The sequence below is a fragment of the Mirounga leonina genome, unplaced genomic scaffold, assembly GCF_011800145.1.
Source record: "Mirounga leonina isolate KUSES-001 unplaced genomic scaffold, KU_Mleo_1.0 Mir_91, whole genome shotgun sequence".
NCBI lineage: Eukaryota > Metazoa > Chordata > Mammalia > Carnivora > Phocidae > Mirounga > Mirounga leonina.
In genome coordinates this window covers 19,536,914-19,563,906 of record NW_023270839.1, presented here as the reverse complement: position 1 = coordinate 19,563,906, position 26,993 = coordinate 19,536,914, and the positions used below count along the sequence as shown (strand labels likewise).

General features: G+C 48.5%; 1 protein-coding gene across 11 annotated transcripts in view; it reads right to left on the bottom strand.

Annotated features, from left to right (window-relative positions):
• The window catches only part of STARD9 (StAR related lipid transfer domain containing 9), a 128,604-nt gene that overhangs the window by 18,670 nt on the left and 82,941 nt on the right, over window positions 1–26,993 (bottom strand). For 5 of the 11 annotated variants that reach the window (XM_034993734.1, XM_034993735.1, XM_034993737.1 and 2 more), the window contains 10 exons: window positions 25,883–25,960; window positions 25,380–25,451; window positions 22,387–22,566; window positions 19,108–19,159; window positions 18,639–18,776; window positions 17,902–17,984; window positions 17,663–17,766; window positions 12,690–12,877; window positions 11,759–12,224; window positions 51–10,283 (listed from right to left, as the gene is read on the bottom strand). In XM_034993734.1, coding sequence (XP_034849625.1) covers window positions 51–10,283; window positions 11,759–12,224; window positions 12,690–12,877; window positions 17,663–17,766; window positions 17,902–17,984; window positions 18,639–18,776; window positions 19,108–19,159; window positions 22,387–22,566; window positions 25,380–25,451; window positions 25,883–25,960 — 11,594 coding nt within the window. The other 6 variants (XM_034993741.1, XM_034993736.1, XM_034993742.1 and 3 more) reach the window with 6 other exon arrangements.

Sequence of the window (26,993 nt, the reverse complement as noted above, 5' to 3'; positions counted from 1 at the left end):
TCTCTTTCAGCCCAACTCTTGCCCTACCCCACCAGGCTGGGGGCCCTTACCGGGCATAGAGCTCCTCCCAGGCAGACCGCACAGGCTCTTCAGCAGCGAATGCCTCCCCTGTCCCATTCTGCAGCACCTGCAGCAGGGCATCTGCCTCCCCAAAGCCGTGGTGCAGTTTCGCTTCTGTGAGTTCCATGCTGAGTGAGAGGTTCTGGGCCCCAACTTGCAGGGGGATCGGCTCCCTCTGGGACCACTGAGTATCCTGGCTCTGGTCGTCAGGAGGTTGTAGGGGCTTCTGTCCCTGCTCTCCAGAGCTCAGATCACATCTGGTCCCCAGTGACTCCATCACACCTAGCCCCCCAGGAGAGCCATCCTGAACCCCATGCCAATGAGTAAATTTGTTATGCATTGGGAAGTCCCTCAGGCCGTGATGCTGGGGCTCAGGGGCCATGCACACCTGGGAACCGGAGCGCAGCAGCACCTCAGACTGGCAGGCCTTGGTCGGGCCCAAAGTGGAACCCTGGAGCCCTGCTCTATCAGTCAACTCAGAGGCAGGGCAGGGGCTGAGGGGCTGGAGGCCTCCCCTTGAAGGCGAGAAGTCCAGAGTGGGCTGTGGCTCCACCAGAGATGCTGAACTCTCACCACCATTTTCTGTCTTGCTCTGCCATTGACTTGGACCCCTATTCCTCACTGGGCCGCACTCTGAGGAAGCCAGGTCCTCCGGCACAAAGCCATCAGCCAGCCTCTGGCCCCTGCTCCTCAGTGAGGGTGGTGGCAGTCCGCTTTGGACCAAGGTGGTGGTCCTGGGCTGAAGCTGCGGAGGCGGCTGCTCTAACAAGCAGAATTGGAGTTTCGGGCCCTGTGGTGGGCTGCCTGGGGAGCTTCCCTCAAGGAATGACCTGCCATCACTCCTTTCTAAGGGATGCTTGCCTTCCCCACATGGAGCCCCCACTCTCTGGGAGCCACCTGACTCCTCAGTGGCTTGAGAATGATTATCCACTGGAGGCCTGGAGGTGTCAAGGAGAAGGTCTGGGCTGGAGACAAGCTCCTGGTGGCCTTCAAGAGGACAAGCTGAGGGGGCTGTGGCAGACAAAGAGTCTGCCGGGAACCCCAACCCCTGGGTGCTGGCACTAAGCGTGAGGATTGGGGAGGAGGCCCTGTCCACCAACAACATACCCATGGTGCCCAGCTCCGTCTCAACCTTAGGATCCCTGACGGACTCTGCAGCACTGGGGCAGGGCTCTGGGGATTGGGAGCCACTGAGGCTCGGGCTACCAACAGCCAGGCCAGAGGGTTCCTCTGGCTGGGAGGTGGGAGGTAGGGAGGCATCAGGAGAAGCCTGAGGGCTCACAGAAGGGAGGTTCTGCCCAAAGTGAGCTTTCTGAAACCTCAAGTGGGATGGGGGTGCTGGAAGGCTCTGGGGCCTGCAGTGGGTACTTTCTTCCTGAAGTTCTGAAGGCTCTGCCATTTTCCATGCTGTTTCCTCTGCCTCTATCTTCCGAAGTGTCCCCATGACATATCTCTGCTCTTGAGACATGGTGGGAATATCTGAGTCCAGCACTTCAAGGACCACATTGACCTCCTGAGGGTTGGCCTCTGGGGCCTGAGAGTGCAGAGGTGGTAAGGCCAGGTCAGTTTGGATACACTTGTCCATGGTGGTCTGAGTGCAGCCATCTATCATAAAGGCCTGGGTCACCTCATCTGGGGTCTCCCTCTTGATGTTCTGTTCCTTTTCAGCCACACTTGGCTGTGAGAGACTCCCCAACAGCTCTGAGGTGCTGTGCAGCAGTTGTGAGAGGTGGAGAGACAGATTATGCATGCTGGTCCAGGAGACCAGACCAGAGACTGGCACTGCACTGGTTTCTGGCTGAGCAGAGATGTCGGTAGAGCTCCAGCAGAGACTACACCCTAGGGTCTGTGTGCCCTGCTCCGAGGTGTCCATCCCGGACTGTCCCACAGGACGACCCGCCTCTGATGGATACAGCAGCATAATCTCATCTACTGGATCTGCAGCACTTCCTTCAGCCAAGAGGGGCTCACTCCTCAGCCAGCCTGCTTCATCAGGGGTGCCCAGGAACTGGGCTCTCTTGTCAGGACCCTTACTGGGGCTTGCTCCTTCAGGGCTGTTCAGGATGTGGAGGTTCCCCAAGGCACGTGAGGAACCCCATACTTCCCAGGCCTCACGTGAACCCCGGGCATGTCCAATGCTGTGTGGGCTCGACAGGTCCCGGGCATTGGCACAGGTGCTGAGGTGGGAGTAGAGTGGAGAGTTCTGGCATTCTAGGCCATTGTCCATGCTTGAACAACGGGCCATGTTTGGCGGTATCAGGCCCTGGGTTGTCTGGCCAGAGGAGACATCCACTGCACTGCCAAACACATACTGCTTCCAGCCGATCTGCACAGGCCCCTCTGGACTGGAGGATAGGATGTAGGGATTGATGTCACTGGAGTCAAAGTGTAACATTCCTTTGTCCGCTTTGGAGTGCCACTTTTCTGGCCTGGCCTGGCCAACCGGTCTCTCTGGACTTTCCTGCCAGGCCTCTTCCCGGGTACTAGACGTCCAGCTGGTCATAAAATCAGGGGTTGGCATGCAAGAGAGAGCTGATGACCTTGGGTAAGGAGGAGTGGCAGGTTTCGGGGGCCAGTGACCAGCAGTGCTATTGTCCAAATTAGATGAGGCTTTCTGACCACAGCCCTCAGCTTTCAGAGATGTTCTCACTGCTGAATTACCTGAGAAATAGTCCCTGGGATGTGGAAACCACAATATGTTAGGCTCCTGTGTATCTTCATCTGTGGGGGAAGGAGGCTCCACACTCATGTTCAGCTCCTGAAGAGACCGGGAAGAGCTGACCACAGAGAACTGTGGTTTAAGGGAGGACCTAGAGTGTTTGGGGTCAGAGACAACTGCAATCACAGGAAGTGAGCACCCACTGGGGGGAGCCAGCTGCTCCCTGCCAGAGGCGGGCAGGCCAGGGCTCAGGGGTGTGGGCTGTGGGGCTCCACTTTGCCCCAAAGGCATGGTAGCTGAGTCTTTGAAGACTGATGAGAACATCTTAGATACAGAGGGCTGAGCTGCATGTGCCTCCTCTCTGCCTGCATCTCTAATCTGACAGCTGTCCAAACCACCTTCCTGGGAAGGTTGAGAATTCCTGCCCTGGGCAGGTTCTTTACCACCACCCGAAGCCTGGTCTTTCTGCTGCTCTTCCTCCTCCCAGGGACTGTCAGCTTGGTGTCTGGAGATGTGTTTTAACTTTGCTACAAACTTGGCTTGGGGATCCAAGCCACTGTGACCTCTGGACTTAGTGGAAAGTTGTGGCTTTTCTGGAAGGCATTGGATTGCATTTCCTAAATATCCATGCTGTGGTTCCCCCAGAAGCTCATTCTCAATAGACCCTTCACCTAAATCCAGGGTGTGTGGTCTCTCAGTTGTTAAAGGTGGTTCTGGCTTGGTTTGAGACTCTTGTGCATTCTGGCCACCTCCAGAGCTGTCCTGAAACATCCTCAGTGGCTCAGAGCACAAGCCTACAGAGGAAACGGCAGCCTCAAGCTCTGTGCTGGCTTTCTTCTCAGCAATCTTTTTCTCAGGATCCTCTACTGACCTTGAGCTTCCATTAGCCACTGAGTGGCTCAGTGAATTTGTCCCCACATGAGAGGCAGAAGGGGATGTGCCCCCTTGAGCCAGAGATAGGACAGCAGCAGAAGCAGAAGGCTCCTGAGTGCTGCTGTCTGTTGGCCCAAATTCTCCGTGAATGCCCGTGGGCTCAAGGCCAGGTGCCAAGAGCACTTCAAGTTCCCCAGAATAGCTCTCTCCTCTCTCATTCATTCCAAAGGGTCTGGAAGGCACTATGCAGGGTGGCTGGAGAGTGTGTGGGGCAGCCTTGGAACTCCCTTTTCCCAGGTCACCATCCCTATAACACGGCAAAGTGGAGGGTGGGGAGAAACAGGCAAGAGAAGCAGCGGGTTGAGGACTGCACAGATGTCGGCAAGGAGTTGTTCTGCTGTCTTCCTGCCCCCCAGATGGACTAAGAGTCCTGCTGCTTTCAATGTTCCCTAAGAAGACAACACAAAAGGAAGTCTGCTGTGGGCATCTGCACTGGGCCTCCTCCTGAACTCCCCCAGGACCTGGGCTAGGTCTTTGATCTGGCAACGGAGTCAGCCCGGGATGTTTGCTGCCAGCACTGCAGGCTCCTGCCAGCCCACAGCCAACAGTCTCCTTCCACTTCATACACTGCTGCAAGGGAGCTTCCGGTTCAACGCTTCTCAGGGCTCTAGGCAGGATGGTACCCTGTTTGGGACTTGCCCTCCCTTCTTCTAAGCCAGTGGAAGCCTCAAGGCATTGGGAGTAGTCTTGGGTACTCGCTGAGAGGCTGACAGAATTCTGAACGTCACAGGTCAAAAGCTGACTTTCAAAATAGGTTGTTTTTCCTCCCTGTGCAGGCACTAAGAAACTACCTGAACCTCCTCTACAAGCGGTATCTAGAATTCTAGGTTCTTGATGCGCTGGGCTGCGCTCCTGACAATCAGGACACATGGCCTCTGCAGTGTCCCACAGACCTAACTGGCTTCCCTGACGTGGAATCACACCAGGGTCATCATTAGGGGCCCAAGAAGATAAGGGAGCCACTACTTTCTCTGGTATTTCCCTCCTGTCTCCTACAGCCATTGAAGGACAACTGCCTGAGCCCACAGGATCAGAAGAGTAAGGTGTTCTGGTTGCTTTTTTCTTTTTCTCTATGATTTCAGAACAAGAGTGACATACAAACTGTTCACCAGCTCCCAGAAAATGTCTCAGTTCTCCAGCACAATGGCTTTTGCCTAGAGTTGGGGCTACATGGGAGGAAGTCTGTGAGGGATGCTGTGGCCCTGTTTTAGCCTCCGTGTTGTGCAGATGTTGAAAGCTGAAAGGGAGGGGTGTGGCCTGAGGAACTTTCCTCTCATTAGTCAACAGATGTCCTGATTCAGCAGAGAAAGATGCCACCTGAAATCCTTGCGCTTCAGCCTCATTCCTCATCCTGTCTGATACTAACTGGTCCCTTCGTGGACACTGAGACCTACCCGGGGCCCCTGAAGAACATTCAGGTCCTAATAAAGTCTCATAGTAAGGAAGAATTTTACCTCCAGCCCCCAAGTCATGAAGCTGCTGTCCCTGGGCCTTTGCTTGTCTGATCTCCTCCAACACAGCCAGGCCCGTGGACATATGAGCACAGCGCTCTAGGTGAGGCACCCTTGGCAGGGACACAGGTGCTGAGAAAGTACCACTAGGAGAACCAAGGTTCTCGGCCTCCTTCTCTGCCTTCTGCCTCGCCTGCCGGCCTTGATTATTACCCTCTTCTAAGAGGCAGCAGGCCTTCTTTTCAAGTGGGCTAGAGACCCTGTTCAGGGAACTGGTTCTTTCTGTTCCTCTTTGTACAGCTGCCTCAGCTTCAGAAGCAAAACCCTCTCTGGGACTCAAGCCCATTGAGATGCTTCTGAGGTCCCCTCCTTGGTCTTGGGTACTTGCTGATCTGTGGCCCTCTGCCCCCACGGGAATGCCCTCTGATACATGGGATTGACCAGGAGATCCCATGGCTGTGGATATCACAGACCCACACCAAGCAGAGTGTGCCAAGGAGGAGTCCCCTCTAACATCTCCCTGAGGACTGTGGCTTTGGGGCTCTCCACTCTGATTCTGACTCCCTGCTCCAGTTACCAAGGGACTGTTAGGCATTCTCAACATTGTGGGATCCAGCACATAGCCAACTGAAGAGATGCCTACAGTATCACGTGCATGAAGATAGTCTCTTGGCAGCCTTGGACAATTCAAGGACAAGGTATTACTCAGGTCTCCATGAAGAAACGCAGAGGAGTCTGGCTGGCTCAGCAATGGGTCAATCTCCTGGCTGGAAGATGTGCCCATACAATGCTGGCTTGGGCTAGGAAGTTTCTGAGTTGATGAGGCCACTGTGTTTTCCACCTGTAGGCTCCCTCCTCTTTGCACAGCCATTTCCTCAACTCTGCCTTGAACTTTGGGCTCCTCTTGCTTAGAACTATTTACACATTTGACAACTTGGCTTTCCCAAAAACTTTTCACAGTTTCCAGTTCCTCAAGACTTCCCAAGCCACAGGGCTGCCCTCTGGGGCTTGGGGATGCATTCCCCGCCTCGCCCTCCTTCTCAGAAGACATCTTGGCACTCCGCTGCAATGGCAGAGCACTAGCTGATGCCTTGGTTCTTGGATCAGCACAAGTGTCTGCAAACTCTCTACAAGCTGTACATGTCCCTACATCATCACACGTGTCCCAGGAGGGTCTGTCTAATACAGCTGGGTGAGTGTGTTCTTTTGCAAACTTAATGTCTTGTACACATTCCCTTGACTTGAAGGGGTACAAGGTGATTTTCTGGACCTGGGGACTTTTCCCAATGCTACTGTTAACCTCCATTTCTCCAGCTTTGCTATCCCTAAAGGTAACATCATCTGTCTGTTTTGGAGAAGATGGCTGATCCTTCAAAGACAGGTGGTTTCCAAAGCTGCCTGGCCTCAGGACATGGTCAGCCATCTCCTGGTCCCTCAAGTTCTGGAATATAAACTCCTTACTGACTCCCAGTGTGTGGGAAGCATTTAGCTGCTTATTCTGCTTGGATTCAATTTCCAAGATGCCATTTTCGAGCTGTATTACACTCCTAATTAGCCTGGCCATTTCCTCAGCACTGTTGACTCTTTTATTCTGTTTCTTTCTAGAAGGTTCTTCTTTGGGGCTTACCATTTCTTGTGACCTTCCAGGGCCCTTACATTCACTCAGGTTTTTTTCCTGAGAGCATGTAACCGACTGGAATCTTTCATATGCAGACTCTGCCTGTGGAAGCTTAAACTCTTTGGAGCTGCCTTTGGAATGAAGAACTTTCCCAAGAAGACCAAATTCATTCTTCCTCTTACCCTTGTGGGCTGGACTCTCATCTGGGGCCATCATCTCTGAGCCACTTACTCTACGATGTACTGATCTGGACTGCAAAGAAATAGCAGTTTCCCCCAGCATGTCCTTGTCAAGGGCTAAATTGATGGTTTCATAGATGAAATCAGACCTGGGCCCAGAAGGAAACTGCCTGTTCATATCAAAGGCCTGAGTCTGTCTTAGGATTACATTGTGATCTTGCTCTTCTTCCTCATCTGCCTCAGACTCATAAATGAGAGGCTTCCTAGACCTAGAATGCCTTGAGCAAACATTGCAATAGGACTGTACAGTGGCCTTTTCTCCCTCCTTAAGCGCTGAAAGACTGTGTTTATTTAAAATTCCAACTTGATTTTCAAATTCACATACTTTTGTGCTAGTAGATGAAAGAAAATGTCTGTTCTGAGCAACAAAAAAGTAAACTGAATTACGGCTTTCTTCTTCAATATTTCCAGGGCACTTCCCTCTTTCTCTGCTAACCTCCTTGGTGTTCAGATCAAATGGCCCCGTTGCTGTGACCTGCTGAGATGAGGCAATCTTGGAATTCTGGTTTTGTAACAGCACTGGCAAATCATTCTTCAAATAAATATTTTGGAGAACCTGATGGTCATGACCAAAGCCCCAGGCTTCTCTGGGGGGTGGGGAAGGCACTCTTGATTCTCTGCAAGCTGGGATCTCTAAGGCAGTTTCTGTCAGGGCATCCCGGCTTTTGGTCACATAGAATGTCTCCAAGGGAGCTGGCTCCAAGGAAGTCGGGAATGGATTCCAGGCGGCAGAGTGGGGGTACCGCTTTGGACCAGATGGAAACACAAACGAAACACTTGGGTGCCTTCCAACCACTTCCCGGGAGCTCTCCTGATAGTCTACCTTCTCTTCCTGCAGGGGTGGGTAGCCACTGGGACTGAACTGCCCCTCCTGGTTTGCACTATTTGTCCTGAGAGGAGCCCAGCCCTCGGGCCAGTGGTCCTTTTTAGTGGCTATGGTGACATGACCGTGACAAGGGCTCTTCTGCAAAAAACATTCATCAGAGGAAGTCATCAGTCGAGGTTTCCCACTACTCTGAGAAGACTCTTCCAAGCTGTTCTGCTTGACTTCACATGCTTCAGTCATGGAATTTGCTACCTTGTTCTCTGCTGCAAAAACTGGTGCATTTGTAGTTCCAGAAGTCAATGATTCTACATCTGCTGAGTAAGTTCCACTATGACTCATCTCTTTCTCTCTAGTTGTAAAGAAATCTGAAGTACCTTCTAACTCAGCACTCAAACTGTCCTGTTCTTTCTCTGCTTTCAAATGCCTAATTTTGGATAAATGGATAGGAAAGTTGCTGAAATCCAGACTGCTAGATACCCCAGAACCAACTGGCAATAGAGTATCTGTTTCTTTGCCAGAAGCTTGGGTCAAGGAGGCAGAGTCCTCTTCGAGGGAGGAGAAAGCTGGCCTGGGTTCTCTTACAGCCTCCAACACAGGATGGGACAGTTCAAGAAGGTACTTCTGCTGAAGGGCAGCCCAGTCCCTCTCATGGGCACTGCCTACATGAGTGAATGAGGCAGCAGAGGCAGCCAAAACACTTGACACACTGGAGTTGTTGGATACTTCAGAGTTGGCCTCCTGGGCTGTGTCAGGGATACCTCTGGCCCGAAAGATGCCAGCAACTCGTGGCTGAAGAAGCCTGTAAGACCCCCAGAGTGACAGCCTGGATGTATCAGAAGCAGGGATTGTGTACACACCGCTTATGCAGCAGGGCAGCTCAGCACCATCTCCGGATAGTTTGGAGCTATAGGGCAGGAGTGTTTCTGCCCCTGATGGCTTTAGTTCTTCCCTATTTTGCCAGTGTCCAGGCCTCTCCCAACCATGGGGCTGAGATTCCTGGACATCTGGACTTGGACATAAAGAACCCATTATTCCTGAGGTGCTGCTGGAATTGATCTTAGAGTCACAGGAAAACCAGGAATCCATGGACAACAGAGGGCTCCCTCTTGAAAGTTGCAGGCCTTGGAGTGTGTTTGCCTGTTCAGAGGAGCTTGCTTCTACCTCTGACTCAGGTTGCTCACAGCAGGGCTGGGGTGGGGGACCAAGGTAAAATGAACTGCTCATTGGCAGGATGGCATCCAGCCTGGTTCCTGTTCCGTGGTTGATGGGACCAAGCCTGTACATTGCCTCCTGGTCGACTGTGGGCAGACTGGAGGTCTGTAGGTGCCAGAAAGTCTCTGTGGGCATCTCATCAGCTGAACTGAAGAAAGGCTCTTCTTGCTGATCTTCCCTCAGTTCCTCCTTGGCATCAATCAGGCTATCCAGAGAAAAGCTCCTGTGAGTTTGGGTGAATAGTCCACTGTTTGAGGATGTGGTGAAGCCCCTCACAGAGGCTCTAGCTCTGGCCCTGCGGTGGCCATGGCCATTGGGAAGATAACTACTCCTTGGGCTGTCTGGTGGGCTTTCATACCCCTTCTCAGCCAGCGAGTCCTCAGATATTTGGCCGTCGTCACTTTCAGAGTTCTCTGGCTCTGGGAGATCCTGTTCCTTCCCCTGGGGGTCCTCTGGCTTCAGTGGTTCCATTAGGGCTTTGGCATAGACACAGGAGAGAGAATCCACTAAGTAACTGCTATCTGCATCAGATAAGTCACCATCTTTATCTCTTACATGGTCCACTCTTGGGCTGACATCTGTAAGTGAGGATGTGGAGTCTGGGTCTCCCACACTGTGTTGCCCCCTCAAAGGGCTGCCATGAGGCAAACAAGAGGACTTTTTGGCAATGTCTTTGACCAGAACCCTCTGCTGCCTTTTTGATGCCCTGCTTGGAGGAGATGGTTTGGATTCCACCCAGAAAGTCTTGGCTGCCTTTCCATGCCCAGATGCCTGTTTGGGTCCACAGGGATGTGAGGAACTGCAACAGTCTCCCCTAGCAGGCCTGTGGGTCCCAAGGTTCCCTTCTTTTCGCCACTCTGCTCGTGTGTGGTCAGGGTCTGATAGTCCCCTACCCCTCCTGGTACAGGTGGAGGGGGTGAGTGCATCTTGCTCATCCCTTAGCTTTAGCTTGTTAGCTGAATGATCCAGAGATGCTAAGCTCTGGGACGCCATCCGACAGGGCTGCTTACCCACTCTTTCCATTTCCTGGACGCTGGCAAACTCAGAACTCACAGTGAGGCAGGTGCCTGAGGCTAAGGCTCCTTTCCTTGCCAAGGCCCCCTTGGCAGTGCAGAGATACCGCTTGCCTGAGGAATAGAGGGCATTCTTACTGAAGTGTCCTGTCCTTGGAGGGTAAGAAGCAGCCTGGGGCAAATACTCTTCTGATGGAATTTTCTCTGATATTTGGTCAGTAGGGTCAGGCATAGGAGGTAACATGGTGGAGGGATCCCGATTCAGGAAAATACTGTGGAGAAAAGGAAAGCCATTTTAGAAAAGTAAAAGGCCCCTATTTCCTGCTCACAGAGGGAGTATAAAGTCCCACTTATTTGCTCTGAAAGAGGTTAACAACTAGGCCAATGTCACTGTCCCCTCTAGCCTTTGAGGTCAGAGAAAAGCTCTACAGGTACAAAAGGCAACTGTGGACTACAGTCTTAGCTTCAAAGAAGCCCAGGTACACTCTGCTGCTCAATTTCTTTAACTTATAAAAAGACTGAACTGAATCTGAATCTAATCATGCCTTTAGGGAAAACTTCCATTAACAGGCAGTATGAGGAATCTAAATGATACTGCAAGGAATCAAACAGGCAAATCTATAAAGTGGCATCTTCTACAGAACTGATCCACTTTTAACAAATCAATGATATGAAGAAATAAAAATGAAACAGAAAGTATTATTAAAAGGAACTTAAAAGACATAACCACATGCAATGTGTGATTCCTACTTGGGTCTTAATTTGAACAACCAACTGTAAATAGATATTTTTGAGGCAATTAGAGAAATCTGATATGGCCTAGGTTTTAGATTATATTGAATAACTGATCTTAATTTTGTTAGGTGAATAATGACAATGTGATTATAAGAAAAGTCCTTGTATTTTAGAAATAACATGATGTCTAGGAGTTGCTTTAAAAATACTTCATCAGAAAAAGGACGGAAAGAAGATTAATGCAAGCATAGTAAATCTTGGTAACTGCTGAATGTGGGAGATAGGCATACTATACTCTCAACTTAGTTTATGTTTGAAAATTTTAATAAAAAGTCTTAAAAAAAAAAAAAAAGCCTGCCTAGTACTATGAAGACCAGAGAGGTGAGCAAACAACCAACAGACATGAACTGTATACATACTATGGGCAAGGCCCTGGGGTAGGCGTGGAGGATATAAAGAAGCAGACACAGTCCCCTACTCCATCCTCACCTTGACTGAAAGGAATGAAGGAGAAAAAAAAAAAAAACAAGGAAGATCCCAAATTGGACCTGGGAGTCAGAAAGATAGTGTTCCACTCGCTTAGGGTCAGGAAGCTTACTTGAGGTGGCAGGACAGGTGGGAGGGAGAGGAAGCATGTGGGAACCGAGTCTGGGGTGAGGAGAGATGAGATGGAGGCGGTGGAAGGACAAACACAAGGAGATGTACATAGACAGCCACGGTCTAAAGAGCAGGTGAAAAATGAGGCTGAGATTCTCACTTGGAAGATATCACCAAAGCAGCAAGAGTTGCCACTCAGAATGGGAGAAGGTAAAAGCCTGAGTCTTAGAAGATCTCACCTACAGAGAAAAAAGAGCAGTCAAAAGAGGGAAGAAGTGGTGGAGAAGAGAGGAGTAAGCAAATCTTTCCATTTCACAGACTGAGAAACTGAGGCTCTGGGAAGAAAAGAACACCACCTGAGCAACAAGGCAGTAAACCTCAGCCAATGATCCCAGGTGACCACCGCTGGCTGTACCTGTGCAGCTGGGGCAAGTACCGGCTGCAGAGCCTTCGGAGGCTCAAAGAACTGTAACCTGTCCGTCTGTTTCTATGCTGAGGCCCTGGGGCCATGGCGTCAGTGCCGGGTAGCTGGTATGGGGGCTTCTGGGTGCAGTCATCCTGGAGCCAGCACAACGCCTTGGGCTGCGCCAGTCCCTTCTGGGCCCCCAGCAGCCCCTGCTTCCTGATGATTCTCTCTAGCTGGAAGAAGGCCTTTCTTCGCCAGATGTCCCGCTGTGCTGCCCGAAGTACGTTCCTGCGCCCAAGCTGCCGTCGCACCTCCCTCTTCTGGCTTCGGACCAGTGGGTTTAGCAGAGTCTCAGGATCTGCCTGAAGCCAAGCACCAGGTGGCACACAGGCCTCGAGTTCTTTCTCTACCACGTGGTCTTGCTGCTGCTGCAAGCCAGCCAGCCGGGTCTCTTCTCCGAGCAGCCACTGCTGGTCTGGGAACCAAAGACTCCCTGAGACAAAGTCAGCACCTCCCTCCCTGCCCGTGCAGCCTAGACTCAGACACCTCTGGTTGTGGCTGGACATAAATGGAGGGAAAGTGCTGGCGAGGGGTGATGTGGTGGATGAGGGCTACCGGGCCCCCTTACCACAGGGCTAGGGAAGGAAGCCCCCAGGCCTTAGCACATGCTGGGGCAGGCAGCAAAGCATGGATAAATGTGCACATGAGGAGAGAGCAAGGGGTCCATCACTCTGAGGGGCAGTAAGGAAGGTAGCTTCCTTATTCTTGCTTCCAGCCCCTCATAAGAGCCTCTGGTTTCTGAAAGAGGGGAAAGAACACCTAATACCGAAGATTCCATCATATCACAAAGAAAACAAAGGAGAGAATACGGAAGGATGTGGAAGCATGAAAATGAAGAGATGAGAAGGTGAAGCAGACACGGCGAGCAGTGGGCACCTACTGTCTTTAATTTGCCGGCTGATGTGCACCTGGTCCAACTCCAGATCCTGTTTGGCTCTAATCTGTCCCGCTAGGATTCGCTGCCTCAAATCCCCCACGTAGTGCTGCTGCTGAATCTGGGCCCTGTGGGGCGCCTCTCCAGCCCTCAGCAGCTGGTGGTCCTCGTCATTCTGCTCTTCCAGCACTCTCCTATCACAGAGGGGCCAGGGTTACCCAAGGAAAATGCAAACCCAGTTCAGGACAAACCAGTGGCAGTCTAAGCCTTTCTGAGAGCCCTGAAGTCAACAGGGCAGAGTGGGCTTTGAACTTCTGGCAACTTAGCACACACAGGCATGCTGTCACAGGCAGTTCATGATGTCACAGTGCAGGAGGGGAGAATGGTCCTTAGACTAGCATATTCTTAGACTGTGAGTTGACCAGAAACACAGATTCATTCTGGTTAAGGAAAATGACCAGGAAAGTAAAGCAGCTTTAAAAAACACAAACATTTTAGCTAAATCAAGAAGCTTTGTCCTTTAAAAAATAAAAAGGTCTGCTTAAAACCTGCTGGAAACAGAGTAGAACAGAAGCTCCAACAAACACTGTGGGAATGGAAATTCTCCTACATGTTCAGAGATTATGATTCCATCTCCATTTTGTGAAACAGAAACCCTCTGTGACCTGGGAGTAGGAGACAGCCAATCTAGAGGAGAGAGAATTTATATGCACACCACACCTGTGTGTGTGCCTGGAGACCCAGAGGAGAGCTGGTCTCCACTCGAGGGCGGTTCTCAGTGAATGAACCCAAGAATAGGGTTCAAGAGTTTTAGACTCTACCATAACTTTCAGAAATATATGCTGAAGTACCTACTGGTGAAACTCTCTGGGATTTATTTAGATCCAGTCAGGGGAGAGCAGGGGAGAGTGGAAAGGGAGTGGGGATATAAATGAAACAAGATTAGCCATGATTTGATGACTGGCTGTGTATTTGGAATTCTCCATAATACTAAGTTTAAAAAGAATTCTAGATTGCAGTCATGCTTTATTCTGCCATCAGGTTCTTGTGTGGCCATGGATGAGTTAGAGCCTTCCTCTGAAGACTGACAGCTTCTACCTGTGTGGCTTTTCCTTTGGTCACACATGGCCTCCTATGCAAGGACCTCACAGCAAGGTCTCTCCATCCCTGTCATTCAGGTTTCTAAAGGAGCCAAGTGCACGGCCATTCCAGGTGGTGGGAGTAGGGAGTGACTGGGAGGGATTGGGATCTGCTGCAAGCTAATAAAAAAGCCCCAATCTGCCCTCCCTTAGCCAGCCCTTAGACTTCATTCCGGTCCCAGGATGCCATCCCTCTTCAAGGCCCACTTAATGACTTACACTACATAGTCTGAGCAGTAGCACTCTAGGGGGTTCACCTGGCTTACATTTGCTACTTTGTAGAGCAGAATAAAATCACAGAGGGTATATCAAAGCAGAGGTCCATAAACAATAGCCTATAGGCCGAATGTGGTCCACTGCCTGTTTTTGTGAATAAAGTGTTATTGGAATACTCAATTTGCTTATGTATTATCTAGGCTGCTTGAGTAGCTGCAGCTGAGACTGTACGGCCCACAAATCCTAAAATACTATCTGGTTCGTTACAGAAAGTTTGCTGCCTCTGCCTTAGAAGAAACTGTGATTTCTTAATGCAGGCTTCAGAGGAGAGTGAAGGATGAATGGGGAGGGGGGAGTGTGGGTAGGAGGTGACACGATAGCAATTTCTTCCCTGGGAAGGAGGCTATGAGGTGACTCAATCTACAATGGGTCCGAGGACTTGGACAGGCCCAGATACTTGAGTATGCTCTGGGGAAAACTGGCGCTGACTGCCATGGGCAAAAGGCCAAATACACACACTGGAATGTACAGAAAAAAGGAAAAGCACCCTTTGTCACATGTAAGGCAAAAGACTAGGGACAGCAGTTAGAATAGAAAACCAGTTACACCGAACAGATAGAAAAGGCCATTGATGGGAAACATTTTATACATGCATTTATATGTATCATGCCTGCATTACTCCTCCAAATTTTGTCTGACTACAGACATGGCTGAATTACAAACATGACCATCAGAAGGTCTTAGACAAACCCAGCTAAAGTCCAGACCATCAGATGCAAAGAGCAGGAAGGGCATCTTTATTCTTAATTCCCAGAGAGTATTCACAACTTCCTTCTCTCCCTGTCTCCCAATCCTCAGATTCACAACTTGCTTCTCCAGAGTAGACAACTCCCTCTACCCTTCCCCCAGCAGCGAGCCAGTCAGCTTCTGCGGACCCAATGCAGCTTCCTTCACAGCACCAACAAGACCTGCAAAGGGAAGCTGTCTGGGATGATCACTAGAGACACAGCACATTCACCTGAGATGCCACATGCCAGCAGACTGAAAAATGGCTCCTTTGCTAAGCACATCAGTCAAATGTGTTTTCCACCCAGAAAACAGGTGGAAAAAAAAAAAAATACCAACATCATGTTACATATCTGGGTAGATTACTACTTGCAAGTCTTCAGTTAACCTGCCAGCCAAGGACCCCTGTTAGATGACTGCCCTTCATCGTGGGTGGCTCCAGCATCTCCCCGCTGCTGCCTGGTCGCCTGCTTGCCAGGACTCCATCACGCCCTCCCCAACCCTCTCTCCCAGGCCTCCCAGCTGCTTCGAGGCCTGACAGCTTCTGCAGCAGAATGCAGCAGTGTGTACTCACTAAGGCGGCAGTGGCAGCAGCAACAGGGTCTCCCAGGCTCTAAGCACTTAAGGTTAAGCCCCCCAAAGGGGAAATGCAACAGTTTTCGAGGACAAACTCCTCTCTGGTCTAGATCACTGCTGCAAAGGGTAAAAAGAGGCAGACTGGCCAATCTCCTCTGGCTCTGGAGTTAGCTCCAGCTTTGCAGGCTCCCCAGGAGTGCTCCTCCAGAGAGAAAAACGAGGGAAGAAAATTCTAGGACAAGGAGAGGCTTTAGAGCCAACCCCACCAGAACAGATGAGACTCTCATGGAGACACAGCCACAAACCCAGTCTGGGAGCCCAGCTGACAACAGGCAGTTTTCTCCTCTCTCGCGGGTTCTCTCCCTGGTCCCTCTGCCCAATCACAGGCTTGAGCCCCACTCCACCCCACTTCCACCAGGGCCTGGCACACAGATGCTAGCTACGGGAGCTGCATAGGACCAGCCCAGCCCACAGGCTCCTGGAGCTGGTGCCAAAGAATGGAGGCAGTGAGTGGGAGAGGCCTTGATTCTCCAATCCCTCTCTGTTCTCCCCAAATGAAAGGATGCATTCTTGGTGTTGCTGAAAGGTCATGTCAATAGCCATGCGCTAGAGAGCTGAGAAGACCTTAAAAAGGCAGGAGAAGACCCATGTTCTCAAGGGTGGATGGGTCAGCTGGGACAAGGTGGGAGGCACAAAAATGAAAGGGAGGCTGTGTACCTGGGCAGCTCCCAACAAGGGCCCCCAGCAGCGGGGCTGGCAGCGTCAGGTAGCGGGCAAAGCACTCCACGTGTACTTGCTCTTTCAACCCCTATCACATGGATCTCTTGGAGATAGATGGTAATATCCTTACTTAGGCTGAGCCAACAGACTCGGAGACTCAGTAACTTGCCTAAAGCCACACAGCTTTTACTTCAGAAATTCAGGACATGATGCAGCTTTATCCAACTCCAACGTGACTTTTCAGTATCACAGCTCATTAAGCTGCAGGGCTCTCTTCTCTGCACACCTGTGAACTCTGGAAAAGACAGAGCTCCAGTGCATCTTCCCAGCAGAAACCGGACCTAAGACAAGGCCTCCTTTCATGACTGCACTCTGACAAAACAAACGTTCCAGCTGCTCCTTAATCCGCCTTGGCCTTGATACACTCCAGTTGTGTCACCTCTCCCACCTTCCCTGTCACTCCATAGAGTCCTCTGTCATGCAACACTGGGACCATCCTGCCTTAGACTCTGCCTCATCCTATGGTCCTTAGCAGCCCGCACGTGAGGACTTGCCTGCTGTTCATGCTCCCTGCATCACAGCACTTCTGCTCCTACGTCCAATGCCCCTCACCACCAAGGTCAGACCCAAGACTGTCATCAGCTGCCAGCAAATGCTCCTGGCCTGAGAAAAGAACAGCTAGATCTCTCTTGAAGGAACCAGGGGAAAGGGCCATCAGAACCCCTCCAGAACCCCGTGCTCATGGTGCTAGGCAGCCTCCCAACACCAGGGATCTCACAGACACTGAGTCTCCTGCTGACATTTTCTATAGAAGGTCCCCAGGTCAGAGGCTACTTTGACTTACAGGAAGGATACCACTGTTCCCAGTATCCGACTTACAAGACATGTAGATCTGGGAAGAGCATTCTATGTAGAAATGGATCAAGAATGACTATGAAGAAGAAAAGTAGTTGCCACCAATCACATAGAAAACTCTGACTCCATGTTTCCATGGTCACAATGCAGGCGAAGTGGGTATGAGAGGGCAGAACCCCAAAATATTTGCATATTGTTCCGGGAGTTTCTGACCCTCTTATGTGTAGTTCTGGACCGTTGGTATTGAGGGAAAAAAAAAAGATTCCTAATCCCATACTCTCTTTAAAAACCTGGAGGAAGCCATAGTCCTGGAAGTTAACACACCCTATGAACTCACACACAGGCAGTCCAGAATTTAAAGGGGAACACAGGGAGGTAAGTTCAGAAGCAGTCTCAAAGATACGTATGGACACGTCACATTCAAATCTTGACAGAGGAGAGCGGCCATAGGAAACATCAAATGATATACTCCTTTCAGTGATGAACAAACTTACAATACTGAACAGGAAATGAATGAAGGCCAGGACCACTTCCTTGCCAACAACAAGCTAAGCAGCTAGCTCGGGATCCCTCAATCACTTGCACAGGCCTCACTCAGTCACACTCACCTCCCCCATCTGGCTCCATGTTGTAAGAGACTAAGTAAGAACAGTAGGTTCCACAGCAGAAGGAGCACATGTTTCTCACCTTTTCTTCCAAAGCAAAGGGCAGAGACCCAACCGGGAGGCAGTGACATCTCCATCCAAGTCCAACCATTCCAAAGAGCCACTGCCACTGACAGCCTCTCCGACCTGGGAACGAGGAAGAAAAGTGGTGAGCCTGCTGTCACCACCCCCAATCCAAGAGAACGAGACAAAGCTCAAACTTGTCCCTCAAAAAGGAGAAGCAGGGAGGCTGGCAGCCACTTGAAACCAGAGCACACTCACCTGCCTTCTCTGCCGCAGGACAGCGGCCTCTGCTGGGTGGTTGAATCGGAACTTCTGTGCTTTCCCCAGGGTTATGACTGCTCCTGTGACAGAGACGGGTGAGAATTAATCAACAGCTCACGTTCTGAGTATGTATTATGTGTAGGGCACCCTTCTGGAAAACAAAATCCTGCCCTCAACAAGTTGATAACTTAGGTGAGGCAGTAAGATTCACTGGATATCGCAGAGCGTATGTACTGAATTAACAAAATGAATAGGAGGAGTTCTGCTACTCCAAGGGAAAGCAAAATGAGTTCCCAGTGGAGTAGTGAGGGAATGTTTAACATTAGATTAACAATAGTAGTAATAGTAATAGGTTAACAATAGTAGTAATAGCAATGATGATAATGAGTATTTACTGGGTGCCAAGAACTGTGAAGAACATCACATGAACTAGGTCATTCAATCCTCACAACAATCCTCTATGGCTTTTTTACAGATGAGAAAACTGAGGTTCAGAGACCTTCCCAAGGACACAGGTACAAATTTCAGAGAGTCATTCTCCACCCTGGAACCCTAGAATTAAGGCTTCTTTGTTTATGGGAAGAGGGTGGTATTAGGAAATCTTCACATCTGAGTGCAGAGGCTGGGTGTCCCAACTTTAAAGCCTGCTTCACTGAGCTCTCTGGGTTTGTCCCATGAGAATGAAGAGAGTCCATCCCTCATCCTGGCATAAATAGAGCTATAAGCAGTCTTACCTTGGGTCAGACGACAGGAGGCAGTAACCTCCCGGCCATTGACTGTGCAGCGGGCCCCCCGGGCAGGTCGCAGAATGACTACCCCACAGGCACTGGTGATAGTACAGTGGTCTCTTTCGATCCACTGCCCCTGCAGGACTATACAGGAGATGGGGGTCAATGGGGTGGGGAGACAACCCAGGGGAACACCCTTTCTATGAGATCAGAATCCACATCTGTAAGATCTTCACATTACGACAAGAGAAGAGGAGCCACCACCTGAAACCACCCAGACCTGGATCCTCCCACCGTGTGGGTCTCCTCCTACCATGTCCCCGACCCACGACCACAACATAGAAGCAAAACAGGAACAGTCCCTTGATCTTCAGAGATACCTTCTTCTCATCAGGGCATCATCAGGCTCCTCTAAAGAGACTGGTCACGCATGACTACCTGCCACAGTGCCAGACCCAAATGTTCTAGCACTTACCAATGTCCTGTTCTTGGTCTGAGTCAATCCTTCCTATTTTTGTTGTCCCTTCCTAAAGGAAAACACAAAGCCCTTTTAACAAGAGTAGAAAGAGACACAGCCTGCCCCCAAAGCAGAGTCTACCTGTTGGAGTGTTACCACTGTCTTCCCATGCCCACCCTGGCATTTTCCACACCACTTCCCAACTTTGGTCTAGGCTGTTCTGACCGCTCTGCCCACTCACTGCAGCCCAGGAAGCCCCTGAGAAGGCGGTGGGCGGGGCGGGGGGGACATAAGAAAGCAGCACCAGCTCTTTGCAAAGTCAACAAGTATTGGCAAACTCCCTGCTGTCCCACAGCCTGATGTTAGGGAACAGCCATGAACCATTGGTCAGAGACTCTCTAGTCTGAGAAAGTGGGCACACAGGCAGAACTTTCCTCCAGGGACTAAGGTTGGTACGGTCCAAGTTTGGTCCATTTAGTCTCAAAGAGACACATATTCTATGAAGATGTATGGAAGCACAGGATTTTTACCTTTTTGGTCGACAGATAAAGTTCAACAGATACCAGATGCTAAGAAGGGTAAAGCACAAATAGGAGAAAAGCATATCTAGAATCAAAAAGGACTGGAAGAAAGTGTAAGAGAGGAAGGGAAACTGGAGTTAGCATAAACAAATCACTGGGTTAGTAGAAGACACGGCCTTTTGGCCCTTGGATTATGGCAATTCTTTTAAGAACACATACCTCTGTTTGGGGAAGGCAGCGACATGACAACAGAGATGCTGAGTTTAGATACATGTTTATCATATATTGAAAAACCAATCACTATGTCCCAGGCATTGCGCTGAGTGCTTTATAGACATCTCTTGCTTAATCCTCAAACAACCTAAAATAGTTATTATCCCCCTTTTATATAAGAGGAATCTGAAGCTGATGGGGAAAGTTGTCCGGGGAACCTATATACTAAATAGGAGAGCCATGGCTAGAATTGAGGTCTCTCTGGGCCTGAGCCCATGCTTATCCATCCTCACCATACCACCTCCCTGGTAGCTGATGTTTTTGAAGTGAGCAGAGAGTTCCCTACTAGGCTTCACTGTTAGCAGTCAGAAGTGGGCGGTCCCTGCAGCTCCCCTAAAATAGCTGGTATAAAGGCAGGCTCCTGGAAGTAATGAATGAGACTCTGACCTTACTGGGCTTGCACCCACAGACAGCCAGAGCCCAGCCTTTCCTGCTCAGCCACTGAGGACCACACAGACAAATGGATGCTGGCCTCTACAAACACCACCAAACAAAACTGAGGAAAAGGGGTCAAGACCTCTCCTGCCAATTCATGATCAGCCCTGATGATGAAATGCATTCCTTACTAAAAGATAAGGTCACAGCCTATCACAACTCCTACATCTACAGGACAGAAACCACCACAAAACACAATGGTATCTCATTTAACAAGGACTTAGTTGATGCCTGTGCTTGCTGCCCCCTCTGCTTATTTATGCAGGGAGAATTAATGGCACAAGGCAATTATGAGAATGAAGTCCAGGATTCCAGTAACCTGTGTTCCACCCACACTTCCCTCTGTCCTCTTCCCACCCAAGGTACTTCCCAAGGTGACCAAAGGGAAAAAAAGCTTCCTGGGCATAGACAGGGATTAGGTCTGTAACCAAGGTAGCAATGCAAACAAACACACAGAGATCCTTGAGCAATTACTGCTATACTATTACCCAAACCAGGATCTAAACAAACAAAAAGGGAGAAAATGGGTACATAAAATGCAGAATTCCAGGTTTAGAACTAGATTGAACCCTCATCCCTCAGGTTCACAGCAAACGCATCAAGGAGGGAGCACCACCCTCAGTGCACACAGATTCTGCAATGAAAACCAGCACTCCTACATTCAGATGAGGCCTGCACTCATCTCTTGTCTCTGATTCAATCTCAGTCCTGTCCTTTAACCCTCTGATGCCACCCTGAGTTCTACCACTTGAATTCTACCTTCATCTGCTTGCTCCACATCCAACCAATACAGCAGATCAGTTCTACTCAGATATTAACCATTTTAATCCACCTGGTCTCTTCCTGACCTCCAACCTCTCCCCTTGGTTCTGACTAATAGAAGGATTGACAGCCTTTGGTATTTAGATCTGTTATTTAGGTAACAGCCACTTCTGCCTGAGGCATTTTCACTGAGCAAATTTACACTCACTGTGTTGAAAATAAGCTACTTTAACTTTCTGAGAGGCTTGGTCTCTGACAACTTCCCTAAGGGCTTATCCTAAAATAAGCGCCTTTTAACATCTCACTACCAGATGCATGACAGCATTAGAAGCCTGATTTCTCCAGGGATAAGAACAGTATTATGTATCCCCCATAAACTCTGTTCCTTTCAAATGGCAGCTGGGGGCAATTAGGAGAATGATGATTGGATTTTCAGTGAGCATAGGGATTTTGGCCACATAAAGTATGTTCTGCCAACCACAGAGACTGTCCTCCTACAGGGAGACAAATATTTTTGATGAGGACAGGATATGACTTACCTACCACTGGGGACTAACTCTCAAAATGCTTCATTTAGAAATGAGGACCTGCCTCCATGTGACAACCAGGTGATCCAGGTCTTTCTTGGAAGGCAGGAGCTTCATTCCAACTTCTAGATGGCTGCATGTTGTGCCCTGCCCCACCCTGCTGGCCCACCAGCTCTCTGGGCTCTCCCTCATGCTTTCTTTAAGCTTTCTGCATCTACTTTCATTCTCCTCTCTTCTTTCCCCGGTAAGCCTAGTAATGGAGAAGCAGGAGGTGCACTTTTTGTTGACTTGAGAGTTGAGGAGTGGGGAGGTATTAGAAGGAAACTGTTTCAGATCTTGATCCCCTTTAGCCTCTGAAAGCTGTCTGTGAGCAGCCTGGATGTGCAGAGCTTGGGAGTGCCCATGGTATTCTGAGGTTAGGATTGCACTTCCATGTCTGCACTCCTGTCCTTCAGGAAGCCAGAAAAGGAATATAAGCAGCATCTTTCTTACTTTAAAATGAGATTAAATCACAGAGAATGAAAGTAAGTTATCTAAGAGCACAATGGCAGCCACGGAAAAACAAATAATTGTTTTGATTTCCAGTCTTCTGCTCTAATTATACAAAAGCAAATGAATCACAGTTGGTTGGCTAGCCCAGCTTCCTGAGGGCAAACCTGAAAGGCAGCTCAGCAGCAACTGGCTCAATCCACAGATGCATGGCTACTGCCCTCAACGTCTCTGTTTTTGACCTCTGGGGCCAGTGGCTCAGGAAGAGAGGGAATGCACAGCCCGCTCACCTTGAGGTGATAGAGCACGACACCTGTGCTGAGTACGTCATCCTCCAAGGCCATTAGATGTGGCAGGCTGGAGTCAATGACCACGCCAGCCCTCCTCCTGTTGATGTCCACTCTGTAATGTTCCACGAGGGCCTTCCACTCGTTCCACTTCTGGGTCCAGTCATTAGTCAGCTGGTCTATCTGCAGAGATGGAGGAGGCAGTTTTAGACACCCCGCCTGGGGAGCAGACTGAAGGTCAGCAGTCATCCTAGTCTGATTCCTCATGGCATTCCTTCCTCACTTTCCTCAGTGTTACTATTCAAAGCTCCACAGAGGCCTTTGCACCTCCTCTGTGAGCGGTTTTCTAACATCCCGTCAATAAGCAAGTATTACTTTTATAAATAGAAACTCCCTCTGTAAATGTTATTTTTAAAGTTTTCTGCAACAAGCGTGTATTGTTTCTATAACTTGAAAAAAAATGCCATAAATGTTATTTTTTTAAAATTGAGATGTTAGTCATACATCTATGTCTATAATTCCCCTTTCCCTATCCCTCTTCTATGTGATCCATACTGGGAATAGTTTTATGACCCAACACTTCTTTCCCAAGGTGCAGAACCCCAAATCCTAATATAAGCTTATATGGGGCTCAAAGATACACAAAGCATCAAGAGGAATCTCCTCAGAACAAAGACTGTAAGAAACTGGTCTGACAGTTGTTTTAATAGCTGTTACCTTTGGAGGGGCACTGACTGCAGTGGGCCATGAGGGATCTTGGGTAGTACCAGTAGTATTGTATTTCTTGATCTGGGTGGTGGTTACATGGCTGTGTGCACTTTGTGGAAAATCCATTGAATGCTACTATGTTGTATTTTGTGTTTTTTGTATTTTGTATATTTTATGTTTCTGCATGTCCATCATATTCCAATAAAAATTCCATTTAAAATTTCTAAAAAAAGAGAAAAAGAAAAACTGGTCTGAAAGACCAGGTAATAATAACAAAATATTGAGGGCTTACTATGTATTAGGAACAGAGTTTAAAAAATATGTAGGGGCGCTGGCGTGGCTCAGTGGGTTAAGCATCTGACTCTTAATTCCAGCTCAGGACATGATATCAGGGTTGTGAGATCGAGTTCCACATCGGGCTCCACACTGGGCGTGGAGCCTGCTTAAGATTCTCTCTCTCCCTCTACCCTGCCTTAAAAAAAAACAAAACATGTATATATGTATGTGTGTGTACCTACACACACACACACACACAATACAGCAAATTAGAGGCCTTAAGGTAAGGCCACGTGGGGAACGTGGATTAACAATGTTGAATGTAAGGTGCTTTTTTCTTCTTTTGGTGGAAATGGATGCCCAGGCAGGAAAGTTAAAGTTATCCTGGGAATGGAAGAACTGAGGAAGCAGGAAAAGGACCTGGATTCAGCTAAGTACTTGAGAAGAAACAAAGTATGACAAGTTTAGGTACAAGTGTTTTACATACCCTAGAAATGTTATTTTTAACATTATACTCATTGAGTTGAAGTTTGCAAAGAGTGAGACTTACAGGGTACCCATGAAGGACTGGGTTGGATGAGGACCTGGCAAAGGTGAGCAGCAGGGCACTCTGGCTTACAGTTTAGCCTGCCTGATTCAGCTACCTGGAGGTACCGCTGAACACACCTCCCCTTCTGGCTGGCTTTCATCACCTACCCCTTTACTGCATAAGGTCAAAGGCCAGCAAGTGGCAGATTCAAGTCCAGGTCTGCCAGAAATGTATAATGTAAAACTGCTAAGGAGCTTGGAATGATTTTGACTCTCTACTTCATCTTTTATGTATACAGCAGTAATATTTTCTGAACCCAAAATTAGAACGTATATTTAAGCATAGAATTTTTGAGAAATGCCTGGATGTGTGATGTAGTCCTAAAGTTTAGTTTGGGTAACAAAATATTGACATAGCCAGGATACTTTATAATGTATAATGATGATGCAACAGAGTACTGGGAATTGGGACATTTGGGTTATGGTATCTAACTCTAAACTGTCACCAAATAATGCCTGCCATTTCTTCTTTGTAAGTGTCTCCAGGAATCACCATTTAATCTAACCTCCCCATATGTCTTGCCCTCACCCTCACGGAGTCACAAAATTAGTCTCCTTCCTGGTTGATCTCTCTGCTTCCAATCTTCCCTCCCTTCAGTTCATTCTACACACAGCTGTCATATTAATTTCCTAATATACACTTTTATTATGTCACCAAACTGGTTCAAGAAGCCGTGATTAATATTGTGAATGTAAAGTCCAAACTCCTAAACTGGCCCTAACCTTACCTCCACTACTCTCTGCCATGAGCATGTATTCTAGTCAGCTCAGTCTTCTCACACTGTGTGCTTCCATATGGCCTCCCACACAAGTTCATTCTTTCAGTTCCATGGCCTTGCTGAAATTATCCCACCCTCACCCCGAATGCCTTACCCTTTTCTTCCTAACATACTCTACCAATCTTTCAAGGTCTAGTTCAAGTTCTCTAGCCTCCAGCCCCAGCACTGTGATGCCGGCACTGAAAATTCCAAGCCATAATGATTTCTTCCTTCCCTAAGCTCTTTTCATATAACACTATAGTTCATTACCTTTACCATTCTCTAAATGTGTTTCCAATTGGACTGCAAGCTACCTGTGGGAAGAACTTCTTTGTATCTCTTGAAGCATCATGCTGAACACCTATTTGGTGCTCAATGAATACATGTCAGTCAGTTGATTTACTGACTGGAAAATAATTTTTTTCTCCCTATCCAAAGGGAGTTATCATTAACCCCCAAGAGAACAAAACAAAGAAAGCCAGTTACCAGCCCCTAAGGCAAACGCATTCCCCACTCAAAGCTCAGTGAAGACAAAAACTGTCTCTAAACTAGATAGAAACTCTCTGTTCTCACAAGGGAGCAGCCATGACTCAGGAATAATGGAGAGAGATGAGACCTACTACCAGGGTGATGCAGAGCATAACTGAGTCCACCCAATTCACCCACCTTCAATTCATTCTGGAGAACCAGCTCCTTCAGACTCTCATCCTTTTCCTCATTCAATAGACTGTAATTTCTCTGCACAAAGAGACAGATGTGCTTTGTGGGTCTCACCCTTACTCTTATGAAGGAAGAGAGGGGCAGATAAAGAAAAGACTTTATCATTAAAATCAGAAACAAATCAGAAGCTTAAATATTGGGGTTCACACTGGTACAAAGAAGGAAAATTCAAACAAATTTTTCTAGAGGGCCCCATTCCCTGAATCCACCTACACACAGAAGAAGGGCCATTTAGGCAAATGCCCTTTGGACAACAAAAATGATATAGTGGCGATGTCCACCCCATCTGAAACTACTCAGGTAATCAGAGTCATCCATGTCCTGTCTTTGTTCCTGCCTCTGTTCCACAAGTGTCCCTTAATTGAAAACATGGAATGCAGTAGGGCTCGGATTCTATGCAGAAGAAAAGCAGGTTTTGGGGAACAGAAAAGTTCTGATAGCCTGAATACCAGTTCGAAGCTCAGCAGCATGGCTTTGAGTCTTCTAATCTCCTCCCTGAGTTCTCTGATCAGTTTCATATTTGCATCCTGAAACACAAAGAACTTGGTTTCACAAAGACTGATATCAGGCCCCAACCAGCTCTAAGATGCTACACAGAACTAGTTTGGAAAAAGTGGTTTACTCCTTTGGAGTAACTTCTGAAGCAGTCTTCTCAAAGTATGGTCCCAGAACCACATCAACTCCACCTAAGAACTTGTTAGAAATGCTAATTCTGCTTCCCCACCCACCCACCCACCACCTACCAAATCAGAAACTCTTGAGGGCTGGGGCCCAGCTGTGGTGTAACCAACCCTCCAGGAGGTGATTCTGATCTACACTCAAGTATGAGAATCGCTGCCCTTGAGCAGGAGGTGGACGGGTAACACAAGTGCCAGCACATGTGTAGGCAGTCGATGCTCATCTTCCTGTAATGTGACTAAACTTAGTACCCACCTAATTACATTGCCTTTTAAAACAGTCCACAGGTAGTTCACTCTTAAAAAAATCAAAAATAAAAAAAATAAATAAATAAAACAGTCCACAGATGGGCTATATAGGCCTGGCCACCAGTTTGTGATCCCTGCCCTGAAACTTTTCACTGAAATTGCAAAGCATATTTTTAAAATTTCTCATTATTACTCCACTTTTCAAAACAAATTCCTTAATATGCCCCTTTTTAGCCTGAAACAGAGGTCACTGCAGTTTGCACAGAAAAGAAATAAAATACAAGCATACATCAACACAAACTCAAAATAAAAGCATAGAACACAGAAACTTTTAAATGATCTCCCTTAGGGTGGCAGTGGTACACCAGAGATCTTAAAAGGAATGGTCTCAGAGAAGTATCTAAAATAAATTATTCAAAAAGGCAACTGAATGAAGTCAGCAGAGATATAAGAGAAGGGTATGACACTGAAAGAAAGAATTCCACTCCATTTTCATTTGGCAAAGTCAGGCAAGTTGGGATGAGGGTGAAGAGAGAGAAAGACAAAGAAGGAAAGGAAAGGAAAGGGAAAGGAAAGGGAAAGGAAAGGGAAAGGAAAGGAAAGGAAAGGAAAGGAAAGGAAAGGAAAGGAAAGG